The following is a 21,925-nucleotide window of genomic DNA, read 5'->3' on the forward strand; positions in this document are numbered from 1 at the left end:
TGCTCTGGAAATATCAATCATCCATATGAAGTTATTTTATAATTATATCGCTTTTTTCTTCTTTATTATTTACGTGCTTATTCGTCGTCGTTTGCTTCACCACTTCTCTATATCAACTGCCACGTTCTACTGCCCATTGTCTACGAGTTTCGACAGTTTTTCGACCGATTTTCCACCTCTTTTTCTTCACATTTCAAATATAATACATGTTAAACTCAAGCGTCGCCACCCAAAATGCCAATCGATCTGCTCCTGTGTCCAGAAAGAGAGAGAACCTGTCCAGTGTGCCGTTCAAATCGAAATCACCGAATATGCGTAGTGTTATGCGTCTGCCTCTACACTATATAATTATATTTCCTATTTAGCTACTACCCTTCCAGGGGATCAATCACTGTTTCCCGTTTGCCTCTCTCTCTCTCTCTCTCTCTCTCTCTCTCTCTCTCTCTCTCTCTCTCTTTCTCTTTCTCTCTCTATCTGTTCCAAACTTGTCAAAACGCTACTATACTGTGGCAATTATTTATTTATTGCATTTCTTATGTTCCTTCCCACTCCTGCACCTCTGTCTCTCTCCTCCGTTTTCCTTCCTTTGCGCTTTTCGATACCACCAACTGGATAATTGCATCAAGCTGTGATCAAGTGCCTTCCGCTTGCTGCTATGTTGCACATTCTTTTATGCAGGTTATTTTTTGCGTTTTGTACTTTGCATTTCAAATGGCCACAGCAAACCAAACTACGCTTCTCTTTTTTTCATTACCTTTTTCTCTATCCATATTCCAGCAACAACTCGTCTCTCCAGAGAAATGCATCCAGTCAAGATTAATGCCTGTTTTGTTTACTTCATAACTGTGTGTAGTGGGGGGGGGGGGGGGGAGGGGGTCTAAGTGTGGCGGGAGAGTAGTAGTGTGCTCAATGCAAAATTTCCGTGTCCTTCTTGTTCATCTATATTCGCACTAGCAGTAGCGGTAGTAGTAATAGTAGTAGTATTAATAGTAGTGGTAGCGTATTAAACGTACTATTTAGGGTCTATATAGATTCTTACAAAAGCTAGCCTATTTCAATCGATCGTGCGCATTAGTAGAAGACTGAATATAAGATGATCCTCATCACGTTTTTGTGGCATCTAACCTCCACTAACTCTACACCGCCGGAAGGTGATAAATTTGGCCTTGCGGGACTTTGCATTTTCAAACGAGGAACAAGGAAAAATGAAGCCCTACAAGAGAGAGAGAGAGAGACTCTTCGTTACCCACTTTTCAAAGCAGCGATCCATGCAGGCATCTTCCATACACACACGCATACACACTTTCCACTCCTATTGCTCATCATAACTGGTACATCCGGTACGATTCGGACTCCTGCACGATCTCCATTCTTCTCACCATCGCCATAATGCCTATTGATATTCGGCGCACACTACTATACAGTCGCGCTCCACTTCTGCCTCTAATGAGTTTACTAAACCTTATTATTATAATTATTGAATCTTTTTCAGTATTTGTGTGTTTGTAGGCGGCCTGCTGTCGATAAAATTAGCATCAGATCAACCGTACTGTCTACGACCAAAACAATAAACAATGTTCTACGACCGTCTGTGTGGGCCATACATTTTTTATGGGATTTTTCCGGTTTGTAAAGCTAATATCTTTTGATCTGCTCGCCGTATTGGTATGAAATTTCTAAGAAAAGTTTTCTTTTTAATTTAAATTTTAAAATTACCCAAATGTAATTCGCTAGACAACAAATGGCCTCACCTCTCTTGAAAAATTTAAGCAAGTACGAAGAGTAGATCAGACGATACAAGCTTTAAAATCTAAAAAAAATACAAATTCCCATAAAAAATGTATGGCCTACACAGATAGGAGGTCTTACATGTAAGGGGTATCACACAGGGGTATCAGGGGAAAAAATAGAAAAAAATATTTAATGTGAATTTGAAAATTTTCTTGTTGCACGATTTTTCTAGGCATTCTATAAATTTCAAGTGTGTAAGACTTCCCTTTCAACAGATATTAAAGAATTAATTCACAAAACTTACCCTGGTGGGCGGTCATTGACAATAGGGTTAATCGGTTAATAAATACAGTACTGTAATGATTATATAAATTTACAGTGAACATGTTATGTGTGTATGTCAGTGAGTTTCGTAATTTGTGAGATTTGTCGTTTTGTTTTTCGCTTTCGAAGGTACAGATGCACAACGGAACCGAGGCAAACACTTGACACGCACACACAATTAGGCTGGTGAACGATTCGCATGAAGAGCAAAGAAAAAAAATACTAATAATAAATAATATCCATAAAAAAACAAGTAAAGTGAACATTAACACCCATAGGAACAAAATCTCACCTCTCACCATAGTGAGCAGGTGCTTCACTATCATGAAAAGAGAGATTTTCTTCCTAGGGAGAAAACTATACCGTTTTTCCATTTCCTTTCGTTTTCCACCACAAACACCTACACACAGTTCCAGTGATAACGAGATAATTTTTTGTCCCTTTTTCGCTTTGCCTTAGAAGACTTGGTTGCACATCAACAAAATGTAAGTAATAATAAAAAAAAAAGAATTATTCAACAAAACACTTCTGATTTCCAATTTCCCTACACTCATTCACATTCTCTTTCGCTATCTTTCGCTTTCTCTTTCTCTCTCTCTATCTCTTTCTCTTTCTCCTTTCCACTTTCACTCTGCTCTTCCTGGCAAGGCGGCTACCAACTACCGACGAGCGCTAATGCCCTCTTTTTCTACAACATTCTAGCAACAATGGAGTCCTATTACGAGCGTGTACCTGTCAGCATGTAGAAGAAGATGGCCACCACCGGAACGATGCAGGCAGCGATCTGCAGTGCGAACCACTGTCGCGATTGACTCATATCGTTCGTCAGCTGTTGTAGTTTCTGATTGAGCCTCACGTTTTCCTCGCTCAGATGGGAGTACTTTTCCTTAAAGGCAACCAGTTCCTCCTCACGCTGCACATCCGGATGGTTGATCATGGCCAGCTCGTAGTCGATGGCATTATTGGCGACTGTCGTCGTCCCGGACAGGATCGCTCCATTACCGGTGGCATCGTCCACAGTATTCAGGAAAGTCGTTCCGCCATTTTTACTACTGCTACCGTCACAGAGTTGGCCATCGTCCTCCACGTTACTAACACCGCTCGGTAGTGCGTCGATTGTGTTTCGCAACATGTCCAGCGCATGATGTTGTGCACTATAAATTGCGGTCGTTTCGATGGTTTCCGTCTTTTCATCGTCATCGTCATCATTATCCAGATCCTCCAGATTCGAGCAGATCGACATATCGCCACCATCGCTCGTATCGGTGCTGGATGTAACGGTTACGGCTAGAGGTAGAACTGGTACTGGCATGCACGCGGACGACTGCACCACGGTAGGCACATCCGGAAGTACATCGGTTTGCGTTTCCACGTCCACCATCGGCACGGTGGGTATTAGAACCGGCGAGGGCATTTCCGCCATCGGAGCATTGTCCGTCACAACCAACAACGTCGTCGGCATCATCAACAACTCCTGCTGCCGTGCATGTGGACTTTCGGCCTCAGCATCATCCTTGACCGTCGATTCCGTTTCTGTCGACCGCTCCTTTTCCTTCTCATTCGGGCTGGATTCATGTTCTTCCTTAACCATAATCGATACGTTCTCCGAGGACTCGTGAGCTACTGCTGCCGCTGCCATTGCACTTATCTTTTCGTTTTCGATGTTTTTCTGCTTCAGCAGCTCAACCTCCATGCGCTCCATCTCGAGTTGACAGCGATCGTTCAGCGTACGCAGCTCGTCCACCTCGTGTCGTAGATGCGAAAGACTTTCGGTGAGACTATCACACAGCTGCTGCTTCTCGTCCAGCTCGTCCTGCTTCGGTCGGCTTTCGAGTTCCGCCTTAAATGCCAACAGCTGCACAAGAGAACATAAGAATAGTCAAATAAACCTTCCCAACAACGCACTTAACTAGTGTTGCGTGAATCTGATTTAGATTTATGAATCTGAATGAATCATTCAGCTGCATGAATGAATCTGAATATCTATTCCAAAGAAAACGTCGCGAATCCTTTAAGATTCATGATCCTAAAGCGCTTTATGAATCTTAGAAGATCTACGAGACTTAGGAGTCGATTTTGCATTTGAATCAATTACAAGCAAATTCAATTAAGATTCATATGAATGAATCTTCCTAAAAGGTTCATTGAGCACAGTACTAAACAGAAACTCCCCTTTTCCAAAAACTTACCTCCGTCTCCAGCTCATCGTACTTCGTTTTCTGGATAATCTGTTCCGATTGCTTCTGTGCTACCGTACGCTCGACTTGTCGCAGCAGTGTCGTACAGTCGTTCTTGATCAATCGGAGATTACGCTTCAGCATGTTTTTATTCATCTGATCCGCCGCTCCTTGACCGTACGGTGGGGCAGCAACAGAAGCCGGTATCGTTGCGCCATCTCCTTCCGACGCTTGTTGTTGAGAATCCTGATCAACGTGCGCTTCCGTCGGGATAGTTCCGTTGTCTTCGCTACCATCTCCACCACCGTTACGGTGCATGGTCGTCGTCGTCGTCGTCGTGGTGCTGTTTACATCGTTCTGATTGCCATCGCATTCTACTTGCAGCGTTGGTGGTCCATTTTCGTCTCCTTGTGCAGAGCTAGCGTCCCCGACCAGGTCATCGATTTTGGATTGTGCAACACCGACGGTTGCCGTTGTTGGATTAGCTGCGCCCGTCAACACGATTGGTTCCGTTGCATCGTTATCTAAATCGTCTGCTTCTACGGAAAGCCAACCGAAAAAGTTAAGCAATAGTGCTATGGTTCAATGTTTCCTTCTTCTCTTACCATTTTCCGACTTCAGATCTGCTCCGAACAACAGGGTGAAATTTTTTTCAAACGTATTGATGCGTCGTTGAAGCTTTTTCAGTCCTTCCGTGTAATCACTACTGGTAATCTCATTTTCCTGACACAAATAAAACAAAAATAACACTTAAAATTGGTTCTCTAATGATTCCTCTACATTACATACAGTATCATTACAAATGGCCTTAATTATGTCTTCAGATCCTTCCAATTTCTTAATATCTGAGTTTTTCAGCCAGTTTGACATGGCCGAGCTGTTTATCTGGTGTTGTTGCTGCTGTTCATCATCAGAGGATCCAATCTGAAGTACAGAACAGAAGTCATTAGTTAGTAATAAGGACTCTTCAAGTAAAATAAAAAAAAAATCTAAAGAGCCCCCTAAACCACTGCTCAAAAGAAGGATTGTTACAGATTTTATATGGAAATTGCCAAAAATCTTCTTTTGAGCAGAGCTTTGGAGGGCTTTTTAGAGAATTTTGCTAGTTAGGGAGACATCACTCCCCTCCAAAGACAAACACTTACAGCATAAACATCAACAAAGTGATCCAGCTTGTGCGTGAGGCTCGTAATTTCGGACTCTTTCGCTTTCAGCTGCTCCTCACTCGAAGCGACCTTCTCATCATACTGGTTCTTCAGCGTATCCATGCAGATGGTCATTTCCTGTGTTTTTGGAACAAAAAAAAACACACACACACACACACACACACAATTCCAATAATCAAAAGGACAATCCACAGTCGTCGAAATCATTCAATTGCATTACCTGCAGCTGTTGTTTCGTTTTGTTGAGCTGCTCCCGCAACAGCGAACATTCGTCCTCACTGGTGCACAGTGCCTTCTCGAGCGAAATCTGCTTGTGCACTGCTTCGTGCCGCTCCTGGTGCAGTTTGTACATAGCCTCTTTGGCCGCGTTCTGATACTCTTCCTTTTCGTGTACCAGCTTCATCAGCTCCTCGTGGAGCTTATCCTCGGTGATGTTCTTCTGGCAGTACTGTAGCTTCTTTTCCAGCATATCGATACGGCTGAGCAATCGATCCTCATCGACCATTGCCTGCCAGCCGAGGAAGGAATTTTGCCTAAAATTAAACAATCGCTCGTTATATCCCCTGTTCTTTTCATCTCTAATGTGTCTCCAAGGACTCACTTTGTCGCTTCGACCATCTTCTGGAGGCTAATCAGCTTCGTCTCGAGTATCTGCTCCCGCTGATTCGCCTCCTGGATGTACTGATTTAATCGGTACAGATCGACCGGCGGTATGATGGCGCTCTGCCCACCGATGCCCACCTTCTGGCTTGCCTTCGTTTCCCGTCCGTCCGGCAGGAAAAGCTTGAGCGTGGCCGTAATACAACCGTGCGTTTCGCGCCGCGTATTCTCCATAACGTCCACGCCGAACTGCACGATATCGCCGGAGCTGATTTCGTACGGTTCCGACTCGGAGCACGTCTGGCTGAGGCGAAAGTTGTTGATGAACGTGCCATTACTGCTTCCCGTATCCTACAACCAAATGAAAGGTTTAATAGTCTTCCAATGCGAATCGTCGCGAATTCTGAATGCAATACCTTGATGAAGAAACGACCTTCTTTGTACCACAGCACGGCATGATTCCGGGATAGCACCTTACAGTCGAAGATAGCATTGTTTTCCGACACGCGAATTCTCGCCACCGACCGTCCTACCTTAGCTTGGGCACCCGGCTCAAGGTAAAGTGTTCGGTTCTGTTCAATGGGACGAGCAAAATAAAAGACGGGTTAGCACTATCTCCATCACCTGATGTAACTGATGCCGCTTCAGCTATACTCACGTTAAACGGATGCGAATTTGGACGACAGATAAGCAATGCCCGGGCAACCTGCGGCTGACCATTGTTGTTGATGCTGTTATTATTGTTGATGTTGTTGCTAACATTCAGTGTCCCGCAGGACCCGCTCACACTGATGCTGTTGTTATTGATGAGGGTGTTATTGTTGTTATTGTTTGTGGTCGTGTTGTTATTATTGAAGTTGCCAAGCTGCTGCTGCTGCTGCTGTTGTTGTTGTTGTTGTTGTTGTTGTTGCTGCTGCTGTTGCACCTGTGCGGCAACGTCTCGATTTAGTGTCGTAGTGGTCGTCGTCACGTTGTTAACCAAAGGAGTTTGCATTCTTACTCCTGGCGCTTTCAGGAATGGTAAATACTCATCTCTGTTATTTATAAAAACCATGACCTGCGCGTGAGAAAATAAATAAACAGTAAGAAAATAAGAATTTCAAAAAACGATCGTAATAAGGCGCCGTTTTTAGACCACATCGCTCTCAACATCATCTTTCGCTGCTATATGGTGGTTGATGTGTTTGGCAATAAAGCGGATAAATTGTAACATAAATTACGAGCAAAGGAACCAGCTTCCCCAAGATTTGCAAAACGCACACCCATACATCCTCTACCTGTGCTCTCTGGTCTGTTTCAAGTCGGATCATCAGATTTAAAACACGTTTTACATTGGCTTCTTTGTTGCGATTTCTCTGGGGACCTTAGTGCTCCTCCTCACCGAAGTACACACTGTTCAAAAGAAGGCGACTTATAAACAAAGCCATATGAGCAGCACCTTCCGTTCTGTGGAAGGAAACCGAACGAACACTAGCGCCCTTAACCCAGTGAGCTTTCCCTAGCCATAACGACGGTTAATGTGCAAAGGAATCATTAAAACGGCACCGAAACTTATTAAGGAAAGTGAGTTGCATACATTAAGTAGTTGTGAGCTTTGTAGGTAGTACAAATAGTTAACCTACGCCGTAAAGTTTTCACTCCGTCGAACAGAAACTACCAAAAGGTTACAAAAGTTCCGAGAATATTGCACAAAAACAAAAAGACACATGACTATGCTGGGTTGTTCCAACAAAGCTTCCATGAAATCCTAGAGCATTAGATATGAACACACTATCGTACTACATCTTGGGTTTGCATTGCCAAGGTAATGGAGAACCCTTCAAAACGAGTACACGCACCGGTGCAATCGTGCACGTAAGACTATACACCTCGAACCTAACGGATCATGCAAGTTGCAGCCCGCTAGCAACACCACGTGTCTACCATGCCTTCGGAGCACGGGCGAAGAATTAACACACGTAGTCTCTCTCTCGATATGAAACATTCCATTGACCCCACCTTAACTTGCGGACCGAAAGTTCTATATTACATGCATGAAGGGTTTGTCGTGGCAAGAGTTGTTAGAACTTCCCGGAATCAGCTCCAGCTCTCTGTGCCTCATCATTTCTTTGCCTCTTTTTAAGGGCTCCTGGAACTTCGCTCATCGATATATAACTTTAACTTTAAGAAACTGGCGAGAGGTAGAAAAGGAGCGGCTTAAAGTTGATTGCTTTTTGATTAGCATTAGCCGACATCGCACACATATTTTGCCCTTATTTTATGCTGCCCAATAAAGAAGGGAGGCCAGTGAGGTGAAACCGGGTACCGACAGTCGAAGAGATGCGTACGGTAGATTATCTCCCAAAAACAGAGCTTTACGTGTTTCCGCATGAACTGTATGCTTTTGACTTTAGCCGCCATTCGATTAAGCCCGGCTGATTTGTGTTTAACGACACACAAACACTCGTGGATGGCGTTCTGAAGTTCAGTTATGGACTGCTGATGGGTGTGGGAGAATGATATAAACATCCAGAATGGGTGATGTCGTCTTCTCCCAGTTATCTTTTGGGTTTTCAGACCACACGTTCGAATAAGTTCCGCTTGGGAGCATAACCGCTATGTATCGGGGAAACGGACAACGCAGTAGACATCAAAACATCACAAAAAATAGTAGTAAAAAATTAATAAACGGTAACAGTACGTACTTGGAAAAAAGGCGAGGTCTAAAGACGCATCACAGAGTTGTTTTTTTTTTCCTGTTAACGTTATCGACTGAACCATAACCGCCTAGGTTCGTGCGCTAAAACCCCATACTTGTCTGCCGGTGATCAACCGGATAATGATGGCCGGATAGCTATGGTGATGAAGTGTTGCATTTACTTCATCCTCGCTTTGGACTACAAGCTTTGGATTTTTTTTTCATGGAGCAGCATTGTGATCAAGATGCTCCAATTTTGCCAGAGACACAATCGAGACCAAAAACACGAGGCCATGGAGTAACAAACAACACGCTAATAATTAACAGTGCACCGGTTTATAGTAACAAAACAGATTAATTTCTAAAGTACGCGCAGGACTGCTGGTTGCACAGAATTATCGGAGGAGGTATCACAACCAACCATAGACAGCACCAATTAACATGTTATGGCGCACACTTTTTAAGACGCATTTTTTCCTCAACTTTTTACGGACTAATTGTTGTTTTGCAGACAGTGGAATAGGCCAAGCAACATCAAAACCGCAAACTAAGCTAAATTAACATTTTGACGGTTCATTTGTAACGCCCAGTAATGTGTTATAACGTTTCTTTCGATTGATAATGGGTTTCGTTCGACTTGGGAGACAATATTTTTAAGCTCATCATTACAATTTCTGTTGAATAGAAGTGGAATAATAGTAATATAGCATAAAATATTAATATCGATTTACTTGTGTCTTAAATTGTGCCTCATTTTGACTTTTTGGATCGCCGTTTCGCTCCTAATTTTTTTTTGCCGGACGGCGGATTTAAACCACTATGAACAACGCATCAGTACCAGATGTTGTACAGATTTCATTTAATAATGCATAATTTAGAACGCTGTTAATGTTGCCGCATTAACACCGGTGCGCTTAGACCGCTATCGACCTGACTCCGTACCCACCCTGTGACAATCTGTGAGCCTTTTTCCGTCATTAATAATACAACAAAAAAAAGCTTCCACAGATGTACCACATTCTGCACACTGCAGTGTCATAATTTAATGGTGGTTCAGCAAACGATTGAAGCACACGGCAAAAATGCTCGAGAAAATAACACTCGTTGCGTCCCGCAAAAGGAAGGTTAACGTACGCGGTTCACAGTACAGTTTCGTCACCAGAGCTAACCGCTCACGAACCGTGTTGCCGACAGTCATCTGGGAGTGTTTTGCAAATGGCATTAGTTTAACAACGTCACATGAAGCAGAAAGAGAAATCCAACAGACGATAAGGACAAACAGAAAGCTGCTGCTCCAATGCGAACGCACATTGAGCAGTCTTGTGCCTTTTTTTTTTTCTTCATCCAGGTCGAACAGGTCGTCGTCGGCAATGGTAGCGCTATTCTTTAAATCAATAATTTCTTTACTCTTTCTGTATCTTTGCTATCGCAGGGCTTATCCGCAGGAATCGTCGCTCAAAGGATCTCTTCTTTGGACGAGGCGAAATGTGCGCCTGAGTGGTATGCAAACAGAATACACGCACAGTACGATAAGGAGATGTGGCGTAAGGACGTTAAAAGACATTAAGAATGAAAAAACCCTAGCCGTAATTCGATACCCATGGGAACAGTATCGTGTGTGGGCTAAATTGAATGATGTTGATAATGGCAATTTATTGCGAAAGAGAAAAATGCACCAATCCTAGGGAAGCGAATACAATTTAATTAACGTACAGTTTCACCGACGAAGTACCCGAGAAACGGCCCCGGAATGAGGAAGTTGACGCAAATGCCACGCAAATGATGATGACGGCGCGCGCGTTGATGCTGCTCCGTTGCTGACAGATGCTTCGTGTGACATGCGATGCTAGAGTGTCCCAGGTGCCAGTGTTTCGCGCCGTTTGCTATTATTAGCCATAATACACACGATGCGCGATGCGAAAGCCGTAATCGTAAAAAATTTTGATTGATAAATCCGCACCACGCCCGCGGACTGGATGGATGGTGCGGTGGAGAATTGGCGTGAGGAAGGCTGAACCATAGACATCATCGCACAACAACTCGGTTACCCGGTTATGGAAGCATGGACCATTCGAGCGTTTTGGAAACGATGGCAGGACCAAGACCACAAATAGACACACATACACACACACACGGAGACCCTACCGTGGAATGACTGACAGACGGGCTGGATATGACCATGAACAGCTGAGTGCCGCGGTGCGTTGAAATTCCGATACGCGTTTCGTGTGTTGCGAGTAAAACTTGGAACGTGGTGTGTGTTTTTGATACATGGCACAGTCAGTGACCGTTACTTGAGATTGGGTTAAAATCGAACAGGGTTGGAAAACGATGCACATAATTTTATATCCGGCAGTGCATTCAGCAAATATCGACCATTACACCCAATGACAGATGGGGCGCAAAATGGGTGCCAACAGGAATGCAAGGGATTGGGAAGGTAATCTCTTCACGTTCCCTCGTTAAAACGATTTTAATTTATAGTTATTTCGTAATATTTTATAAACTTACACGTTACCGGGACGCGAGAGATTTATGATGATCATTTTTCCAGTCACTAAGCGCCTGAGTAAGATCCTCGAATCGTATAGTGATGATTAATTAGACAAGGGTATGTTTATTTATTTATTATTGAGTATGTCGGCACGTAGAAAAGGGTGTAAAACACATAGAAAACATTAAAAAACTTGCTTCAAATAGTAAGCTTTTCTTTACAAAGGTTCATCTATACAAAAATGGTGTTGGTGTGGTAGTCATTTAAATAAGGCTTTTGACGTAATTAGTCTAGATAAAACTAGAGTAATTGAACAATCGAGTCCTTGATAACTTCAGTCTGAGAATCTCATTTTTGGGCCAGTTTCTGTCCAGACAGTCCAGCATTCATAGTTTGTTAAGCCGAAATGTATAATCTTATCCCGATGCGATGCCCATGGCTATGTTTTGGACCCAGCTTTGGGTCTTAGTTTGCATAGGTAAGCACCGTTTCAGTAGCGTTTCTCGCTTTTATCATATGTTTTCTGCTGATCAACAAAATTAAGTTTAATCTTTTAACATTTCAACCAGTTAACCAATAAGCTCTCAAAACACAAAAAAAGAAAATATTTAAAAACTGTGAATTATATGAAAAAACTGAGACAAAAAGGCTCACGAACGAAAAAAAAATCCTTCAAATGGTTATTTTTGAATTGATTTTTTTCTGGGACTGATTAGTAAGTGAAAAATAAAAGTAAAATTAAAAGAAATTAACCCTTAAAACACATGATGGGGTGAGTTACAACATTAATTACTTAAAGTGACAAACGCTTGCCCCAATTTTTCCCACCAACTTTATACATGGATATCAATCTTTGAAATGTTCTAACTCCCCGCAAACATTTTATTTTCAACCAACAAACGGCTATCGTCTTGAATTTCTACTAGATAGATTGGATACATTATTAGCAGCAGAAGCATAAGCAGACGAAACATCACCTTGGATTGCACTTTGGTGAACGTTGGCGGTTGTGAGTCAGTCGTGACCGTCCAGAAAACGATAATAACTACACAATGACGGAAGATATGGAATGCAGCTTTACGACGTCTAAGACGCTGGCCAGCACAAAGGCGCACTTCAAGCGCTTTTGCTGCCTTCACTATTATCGCATACGTTCTGCCACTTGCGCGTTTAATTATATGGAGATGAGTTGAAACTGCAACGTCGAACAGAGCCCGCGCAATGTGCGTCGTCGCAAGTGGCACAGCGCACGTATCGCGGTGAGTTTTGTGTTACAGCAATCGTAACAGCACAACTTAACGCGCATTCCACCCGGTGTGTGAGTGTGTGGTGGAACACGAAACCAACTCAAAACTTCTCATCAGATTGTGCACGCGTGTGATCCGTTCCTACAGCCATCAATAGCGTGTCTGTCTACATGAGAACGTAGCACCAGCAAAGTGCAGCAATTGGGCGTGAATGCAATGGTGGATCTGTGCAAGCAGCACACAATATGTCGACCTCATCAAGTATCGCACTATTCAGCGAGTGCATTTGGTGCAGAATTTTGCTGATCTTTACCCAAATTTAATTTACAAACCAACAAAAAACTTGGCCACGAATCCACTTGCACCAGGCCAGGTCGTGGGGTTGAGGAAACGAATTTCGAAACGAATTCATGCTTACCATGAACGCAAAGAGAGGCAAAAGAGGTAGGCAAATAATAATTACATCAAAAAGGTGGGAGGCGGCGCTGTACTTGCTGGCACGATCAGCTACGGGAGTGAGGTTGTAGGAAAACAAGAATGTTTAGATCAATTTATGCAAATTGAACGATTGCAACCATCCACAGCCACACACATTAACTTGTGGCGACGGCTCGCGGCCAATTACACCCAATTGCGCCGTACAAGAGTTTCGTACCAACACATCATCTCGAAGACTCGCGGCTATAGTAAAAAAAAAACAATCCTTCTCGCGAGCTACACACAACAAGTCAGCAGCAACTGCAACACACGGGTTGCACATTCTGATTCATGCTCCATCGTGTTTCTGCCTCCGGTTTTTCTTGGACACGATTCGAATCCATTCGAGTGCGACACAACAAACCAGAGAAACCGTCTTGTAACGCATTGGAGAGCAGGAAGTACAGCTGGGGAGGGCCTTGTTGTGCCTGTTCTGCGTTCTGCTAGTTGATTATCCATTCCCCTTCCATTGCAGCTCCAATACAATGTACCCTTAAGCTGTAGGGGCCTAGAAAATGTGGACCAATGTACTAGAGGCGGCGTGTGTCGGATCAAAAACCCGAAACGAAATGGATTCTGATTCTCCCCCAACCCAACACGCGCAATCGAACCACCAAAACCTGCATAACGTAGGTACATCGCCATCGGAGGATAGCGTTTTTTTCCTCGGCGGTACTAACGGGCGATACCCGAGACTGCCGATGATGCTCTGCTAAATCCATTTAAACGGTTTTCTAAATAAAGTTAGTCATTCCCGCCGTTCCCGCCCGACCGGAAAGCCGGCAGTGCGCGAAAGAAGCACGGCACACGCATTAAAACGACTTGATTTACTAACGATCATTACATTCTCTATACGATCGAGGCGCATCGTGGCGAGTCTGGGAAACACAAACTACATGATGATCAGCTTGTCTCGAAGGAAGGAAAAGAAATCCACCGACACACACACACTCTTGAACTACGCACTAATGATTCTAGCAAATACCAGAACACAGCTGTTGCTTTTGATTCATTGCGCGAGTGGTTTCGCTTCTAGATGGCTGATTTCGTATTTATTGACGAAATCGACAGACATGGCGTCACCCGCGAACCACACCAGAGTTATGTCGAAACAGGTTGGTGCGGCCGACAGACGATGCGCATTAATAAATGAGCTTTAAATCAATAAAGTACCATCATTAGCGCATGGGGGAAGAAAAAAACGGCAATGTATTTCATCTTTTTCGCTGTACCGTCACGTAATCGGGCATAAGAATTCAGCTTGAAATCATTGAGCGTTCTCTTCTTGAATACATCGTTCTTTCAATGGTGTAAGACATTGATGCTAAAGCTTACAGCACAAGAAGAAATTTAAACTCTCCAAACAAAAAGGAGCCCACAATTTGCACTGTACATGTTTTCGTTTTATTAAATACAGGCTCTTCAACTTAGCGTAATGCAGTGGAAAGGAACCACATTGGCTGTAATCAACATCTTAAGCTTGTCTTATTAACAAAAGAACTACCGGTCATTTTGACGGGTCCCATCTCCGGTCTCGTGATTGAACTATCGTATCTAAACAAACGATAGGTCATTCGAAAGTCACAAATGTTTGAAAACTGTAAACAAAATGTCGAGTGAACTTAATAAGTGGAACCCGCCGGAACTATGGAAACGAATTACGTGCATCATGATGATCCGCGAACCGATGACAGATAAACGGGGACATCAAGACGGCGGCGAAGTGTGCATTAAACACGCGTGAAGGATATTCGCAAGCAGGTTAAAACCTGCAACGGAGATTTGAGGCTGTCGTACAACGGAACGACGAGTTCTTCGACATTCCTTCAAGTAGGGCCTGAGGCAGACGGCTATGTGAAGCTGCTGGATACGGTCGTCAAGCCCTGGATAACAAAAGTGGCCAAAGGTAGGCCGCTTGTGTGGCAACAAGATTCGGCACCTTGTCATGCGGCCGCCAAATCGCAAAAATGGCTTAAAGACAATTTTTACGACTTTACTACCTCGAATGTTAGGCCTCCCAGCTCCCCGAGCCTCAACCCGATGAATTATTTCGTGTGGAGCACGAAATAATCGAAAGGGACACCAACCGGAAGGTCCTGCAACACAAAAGCAGAATTAGTGCATAAAAAATTAAGACTGGTTTTACGACCTTACTCAGGGCTATGGTAGTCCGGGCTTGGTCAAGGTTCTGGAAGCGAATACAAGCGGAGGGTGCTTACTTTGAGTAATTTGTGCATCCAATATGGTAAGCTAAACTTCGTAAAAAAAACATTTTTCTTTTTCTTATCAGGCGCTACAACCGTTTTGCGGTCTTGGCCTGCCGCAGCAGAGTCCGAAACCGTTCACGGTCCCGCGCCGTGAGTCATCCGCCAATCCGTTATCCCGACCTTGATGACGGATGATTCCACGCCATCCTTCCACCTCAATCTGGACCTACCAAGCCTCCTCTGTCCGTGTGGATGGCCTGAAAGGATTTTCTGAGCTGGGTCGTCCTCCACACATTCGGGGCCAACGATCCTTCTGAGGATCTTCCTCTCGAACGCGGCTAAGACGGCTCTTCGTCTGTTTTGGACAGGGTCTATGTCTCAGAGGCGTATGTGAGTACTGCCATGATCTGGGTTGACTTATAGAAGATGGCTCCCGAAGTCTCCACCTCCGAGCCACGGATGGCGCTCTCTAGCGCCAAGTTGAATAGGAGACAGCCGAGCCCATCGCTCTGACGTAGGCCTTTGGTGGTAACAAAGGACCCTGAAAGTTTTGCATCCACCTTCACCTGGCATTTGACGTTGGTCATCGTCATTCTAACAAGCCTGATCAGTTTGGCCGGGCCTCGTAGAGTTTTACCCTGACTATGCTATCATATGCGGCCATGAAACCTATGAGGAGATGGTACGTGTTCAACTGCTGTTCAGCCATCTTCTTCAAGATTTGCCGCATGGTGAAAAGGGTTTTTTTCTTATTTGCATCTTTAAAAAAAATGTGTGTATCAAGCAGCATTTGTTTTTAATAAATCCTGTTAATTTAAAAACAAACTGTGACTTGTTTGCTAAAGTAAATAGCATCATAAAGATACCACACTTCTTCAGAATATATTGCGATAGACATAAACCGTAAGAGTGCTTTCTGATATTTCTGTCAGCTAAATGTTACTTGCTGTTGAGAAAAAGGGTGGTGGAAGTACTGCAAAAATTTCCGGGATTGTAAAATCAACTCCCTCCCCTTCACGCCAGCTACCTAATTAGTCGTACGATAATCTACTGAAACCGGTGCAGTAAAAAGCTGATGCCAGGTGTTGAATTTAACAGCTTGCAGCTAATTGATACCTGGTTTTATTTTGTACCGGGTCTATCTCTCTCTCTAAACTAACATACAACAACCTGTGGCCGACAGCTTTTCTGGAGTGTATCCGTGTGCAGAATGGCCCACTGCCAATGTCACGTTTGCGATGCTCACTCATTTTGCTACTGGCCCGTCGTCGTGGCTAATGCAGTCGTATGTCGCTTGCAATTAATATATAAGCGAACAAAAATTGCACGTTGTAGGGCGGAAAAGAAACTTCGTAAGGTTGTGGATTGCTTCGTGATGCTAATAAACGTCAGCTTAGAGGAAAGAATGGGTGATGCCAATCATAACACGAAGGTGATGGTTATGAGCGTAAATTATGTGCAAAATGTTTACGACCGCATGACACAACCCCTGCCGTTAACGTAACGAGTCCCCAACTACAAAGAAACACTGGAGAACAGTTTGATGCAGCTTCTGGTTGGTTAGCAAAAGCATAGTTTACTTTCACCGGAAATAAATCTTCCTTTCGCGTGTTTCGTGGAAGGCGACGATTGGATGCTACCAACAAATTAGCGGACGAATCTTTCTGCTAATGGATCGTTTAATTGGGTTTAATGCTGTTGCCGGACGGTGGAACGGTGCACAATTACTACTCCGAAACATTATCATTATCAAACGGCTGAACCCCGATCCAGATGCGTTTGCCATCTCTTTCGCAAATAAAAAAAGCCGAACTGATGCTGCTGCTGGCTTACTTCATGTGCATAATTTCGACAAAATTGGTTCCAAACAACACTCGGCAGCTCTAAAAGCAGCCAACGTGGTTTATCTCTCTTGTTAGGCGCGCACGTGATTTATGGTTTTTTGGCTCATCGTAAATGGGGTCTTTGGCTCGCTTGAATACGGAAGAGAAGAGCTGAAGGATGGGTGATTAATTTGAAACTGAAAACACCTGTTATTAGTGGTGGAATGATTGCTTATTGTAAAGAGCACCATTATACCATAAAGCAATAACTTTTTGGAAACATTTTACACTCGCCTTGCCGGTAACAAACCGGGAAAGAGTGAACCCCGTTTCCCGGGGAAGATATTAATTTTAGTTTTGTTTATGCTTTTTGGTGCGTAGCATCGTTCACTTCTGTTAATGTCACGTTTTGTTTTCTAATCAATGGAATCGCCGTACAATTGTTTTTTGATGATTTGCTCTGGAATTGTTTTAATTTGTTCTCTGTTGTCCGTGTTTTTATTTTTATCTCCTGTTTGCGTACAAAGCAATAACTTATTTGTGTTTAGGTAAGTTGTTCGATTGAAACTAACTTGGTTCGTTTATTTTTAACACGACTCCCATTTTATTCCATTTGCTTCTAACATTAATGAGCGTCAGTTTTTACAGTGACGGTCATAGAATTAAGGTCACTCGCTTGAAATTATTTTAACGTACATTCTAAGTAGTTTATCCTTCTCCAGTTGATCATTGAGTTTCATTAGGGAAAATAAAATAAAACACAAAATATAAAAATATTCCAATCGTTCTATGACCCGATTTACGTATGACAGTCAAACTATAATAAAACACTAATAACAACATAATCGTCATATTCAAAAGATTTTCCATTTCCTGATTCATGCAATTCAAAAATACACCCAAAAATATGTTCAGTGTCAGCGCTTAGCTATCAGGCTTAGCTCTTTTTTTGTAAGCCAAAGAAAAAGCTGCAACTGAGCAACAGATTCCATTTAAATTTTCTTTTTGAATTAAGAACTAATGGCACCCGTTTGCTAAAATCTACATTGACTTACATTGATGTAACGTTTAGTATGACTTAACTTAATTATATTACGTTGATTCGAGTTTTTGTTAGACACTCAAATGGGGGGAGGGGGGGGGTTGTGCTATTCTTCATAAAATTAGCTTCTAAGCTCAATGAGCAATGAGAAGTACAATATATATAAAAAAAAATCATTAGTTTTATAATTAAAAATAACAAAAAATACTACCATAAAGGTGCAACTCAAGTTGTCAAATTGATTACATATTCACGAGAGAGTTGTTGGTTTAATAATAAGTCAAATGAAAGTCTATGCTCTGATGAATTCTAGAACAAAATAGGCCACCTTACTGTATTGACCACCACTGTGCATTGGAGCAAAAATCGAATTCTTATTGTTTCTTAGTAGTAAATAATACTTTTTTCTAGAATTTGCTATTAAACACATAAGAATAACAAAAACAGACACACATTCTACACTCCTTTTGATGACTATATACCTCGGTATCACCTCCAACAGCGTCTGATTACAGATGCTGCCCGCCATTAGTGTAGTGCACTTGACTGAGTGTATTGAAGCGCCACCGCAATCTTCTCGAGAGCACATTCACAGTCATAAGATCGTTCAAGAGCAAGGCAACGCGCATTCCTCACAAGAGCAAAAGCATCCACATCAACAAGCAATATTCTTATCGGGACGTATTGTAAAATGATGATTCTGGAGTGACGCGCACACGCGCATTATTACTACATCCATACACACAGCTCGCGCACGTGCTCTTTCGCGTGCAGAAAATTGTAACTTAATACTGTATGATGATTTACAAAACCTTCCCTTTTTTATTACTTCACTACCGTTGCTGAAATTGAACACTGGTGGTGGCTTATCAGAGCGCGCTTATGTGTCTTCTAGCAAAGGAAAAATGCTTTTTACTCAATGGACAAACCGTTCGATTTGAAATTGGAAATTGGGAGAAAAAAAATCTGCGCTTGTGTTCAATTTACGCAAAGAAAGAAAAGCAAACAAATACGCATATTCGCCGGAAGAAACGATACCGTGAGAAGCAGGAGGAAAAGCGTGTCGTGTATAGTAAAATGGGTGGAAAAAAATAAATAAAAACACGTAATGTACAAGCGTATATGTACCACGGGTCAGGCGGGCTGAGTGCATGCAAACACACACACTCGCTTGGGCAACAGGAAGGCAAATCGGATTCTAAATTTATCGCACAGCAACGGCCACCACTTCTGCTACGTCCTAGACCCAGCTTCTGTTAGCGTCAGCGCCTGGTTCGCTTTTTTCCCCTGCCCTTCATTTCTGCATCCCCTGTTTAGCTAGCCCCTCCCCACGGTACTAGTGTGTGAAGCGACGGTTTGTACGAAGGACCACCGTTCGACCATGCCTAAAATTATCCTCCTCCATTACTGAATTTCTCACACACAAACCAACATGAGAAAAAAGTGGAAGAAAAAAAAACCCCAAAACCGACGTGTTGCATTTAGGGTTGGATTTTTTTAAAATTTCAACAACGATAGTGGTTGATTTTCTGCCGACCGAAGAAGCGAAGGCTTTCTTTTCCGGGTGATTTTTTGTTTTATTTTATAAAAAAAACGATTTTTGTTGCCGCTGCTTTCTGGGTCGCGAGAGGGAAAATCTTCTGCTGATCGTGAAGTATAGCAGCATTTGCAAATCAATCCAATCGAATGTGATGAAGAATTTAAAGACTTTTTAGTTCTTCTTTCCTTAGTAAATTATTTTCTCCCAATAATAAGTTGTTAATCAACTACTTGCACAAAACAAAATCAAGATGCAGCCCGGGCTCGTATAATTACTTCCAAACGAACGATGATGTCATTGCTGACTTGGAAAGTTTGTTGTTTTTCCCAGTTTTCCAATTTCCTACGATGGAAACATCGCCAGGAAATTGATACGTTTGAACGGTGAACTCCACACTTGATTGTGTATGTGGGGGGTGTGCCTAATGAAATGGGATCTAGCTTAACTTCCGCGCTACCCCTCCCAATTGACCACTGGCAGCAGCAGTAGTGTTGGTGGTCAAACGGTAAGAAAACACACCACCACACCATATCGAACAATGTTAATTGTGGATTAAATTAGGCCCCACTACCAATGGGAAGAGAAAAAAGGGGTGCCTTTTTTCCGTCTGCCAGACGAAGTAGACGCCAGATTATTATCTGATGGATACTTCATTATCGGGCCATTGACCGGGACTGCACGAAATCCCCCCTCAAAACCCCTACCACCGAGCATGTAAAGATCGTGGCGGCATGGCAGGTGAAAATTGGAGTGAAAGTGACCATCACCTCAAGTCCCAGGCCAAATGGAGCTTTTGTTAGGCTTCAGTTGTTCTCCCTTGGATGACAATTTGTTATCAAATTTCATGCTCCGCGCAGAGAAGAGGAGGTTGGTTCATTTGTCACCTTTCCTCGGGAGGGGGGAAGGGGTTAGCTGTCTACCTTAAACGGGGGAGGGGGAGGGGTCTGGTGGTAACGACAGATGAATGGATGAGATACCTCGTTTCAGTAAAGAAAACAAAAATTCCCGCTGAACAAAACATGTACAAAGCGACGTAATTTGTTTTGGGATAAAATATAATTTACATGACTATTGGATTGAGTCATTTGGTTAGTTGGACATTAGACTATTGGTTTTTATTTTTCTTGTATTGAATTTGTGGATTGTCGATCCATAAATCGTGACATCATTTTTGTATGCTTTCTATTTTTCTTCAATCAATGGAACTCAAATGTTTTTAACATTTCTAGAAATACTATAAAATATTTCACATTTTAAATGCTTTCAAAATTATGTCTGCTGCTAGCATCCAACCGCAAATCGAGTGTTGTACGTAAAAAAAAATATGGACAGTCCAACCAAATTATTATCGATTTTGATTGGACTGGCTGTCAATGTTGTTTGCATTGCAATATCATATTATGAGTATTAAAAATTATTCCTTTCTAACACTAGAATTACCACGATTTTTACAGGTGCAACTCTACCACGACCAGTCAAAATGACTGGTGGTGGTTACCAAATAAATAATTTTGATGATCCAACTAATATTTTCACATTTTTTGAGTTTGTATACTTGGCTTAATGCATATTTGATCGATTGTTTCTTATATCAGCATTAGAAAACCATCAAACAGAAAAAGACCGGCATCCCTAGTACCGGCGGGTTCCCCTTATTAAGTTCACTCGACATTTTGTTCACTGTTTCCAAACACTTGTGGCTTACGAATGACGTATCGTTTGTTTTGATACTTTGATAGCTCAACCACAAACTATAGACGAAATGGCCAAGTGTCAAATTTATCGTGTAAACCGTGTATACAGCTGATACTACTGGACATTAAGTGTATTATTGCAATTATCATTAAGGAATGGGACTATAATGATAATAATAATATAATGATCATAGTTACATATATAAGCAGTTTGAAATAGGATAGAATTGGATTAAGCATCAATGCGACAAATACAAAGTATCCGCTTGCCGGAGGCTCTAACCGTGATAAAGCCCGACTCGGAAGCAGAGTGTCAGTTGACGGAGACGATCTCGAGGTAGTAGAGGAGTTCTGCTACCTAGGTACGATCGTAACTTCGGACAACAACATAAGCAGCGAAATCCGAAGGCGCATTGTTCAGGGGAATTGTGCCTACTACGGACTCCCCAAACTCCTCCATCCAGAAGACTCCAATAACACACGAATTGCACGATTTACCGCACCTTGATACGTCCGGTAGTCCTTTCGGGTACGGGTCTTGGACTATGCTGACGGAGAACGCCAATGCACTCGCCATTTTCGAACGGCGGGTGCTAAAGACTATCTTTGGTGTGGCAAAGGCGAATGAACCACGAACCAGCTGAGCTATTTGGCTCTGCTGATATCGTGACGGTAGTCAAAGCCGGAACGATACGTTGGCTAGGGCACGTGAAGAGGATGCCGGAC

General features: G+C 42.8%; 2 protein-coding genes across 2 annotated transcripts in view; one reads left to right on the forward strand and one right to left on the reverse strand.

The window, feature by feature from the left end:
- Positions 1 to 21,925, forward strand: part of LOC126567977 (recQ-mediated genome instability protein 1-like) — a 269,968-nt gene that overhangs the window by 99,344 nt on the left and 148,699 nt on the right. The window lies entirely within an intron of this gene.
- LOC126568671 (sarcolemmal membrane-associated protein) overlaps positions 2,774 to 21,925 on the reverse strand; it is a 29,196-nt gene continuing 10,044 nt past the window's right edge. Inside the window, exons 2-10 of the mRNA XM_050225186.1 lie at positions 6,657 to 7,055; positions 6,415 to 6,570; positions 6,000 to 6,349; positions 5,619 to 5,931; positions 5,378 to 5,515; positions 5,022 to 5,156; positions 4,838 to 4,955; positions 4,245 to 4,771; positions 2,774 to 3,910 (exon numbers count right to left, since the gene is read on the reverse strand). Of these exons, the coding sequence (XP_050081143.1) occupies positions 2,774 to 3,910; positions 4,245 to 4,771; positions 4,838 to 4,955; positions 5,022 to 5,156; positions 5,378 to 5,515; positions 5,619 to 5,931; positions 6,000 to 6,349; positions 6,415 to 6,570; positions 6,657 to 7,052 (3,270 nt within the window). The 5' untranslated portion in view covers positions 7,053 to 7,055. The remainder of the gene's footprint in view (positions 3,911 to 4,244; positions 4,772 to 4,837; positions 4,956 to 5,021; positions 5,157 to 5,377; positions 5,516 to 5,618; positions 5,932 to 5,999; positions 6,350 to 6,414; positions 6,571 to 6,656; positions 7,056 to 21,925) is intronic.

The sequence above is a fragment of the Anopheles maculipalpis genome, chromosome 2RL, assembly GCF_943734695.1.
Source record: "Anopheles maculipalpis chromosome 2RL, idAnoMacuDA_375_x, whole genome shotgun sequence".
Lineage (NCBI taxonomy): Eukaryota > Metazoa > Arthropoda > Insecta > Diptera > Culicidae > Anopheles > Anopheles maculipalpis.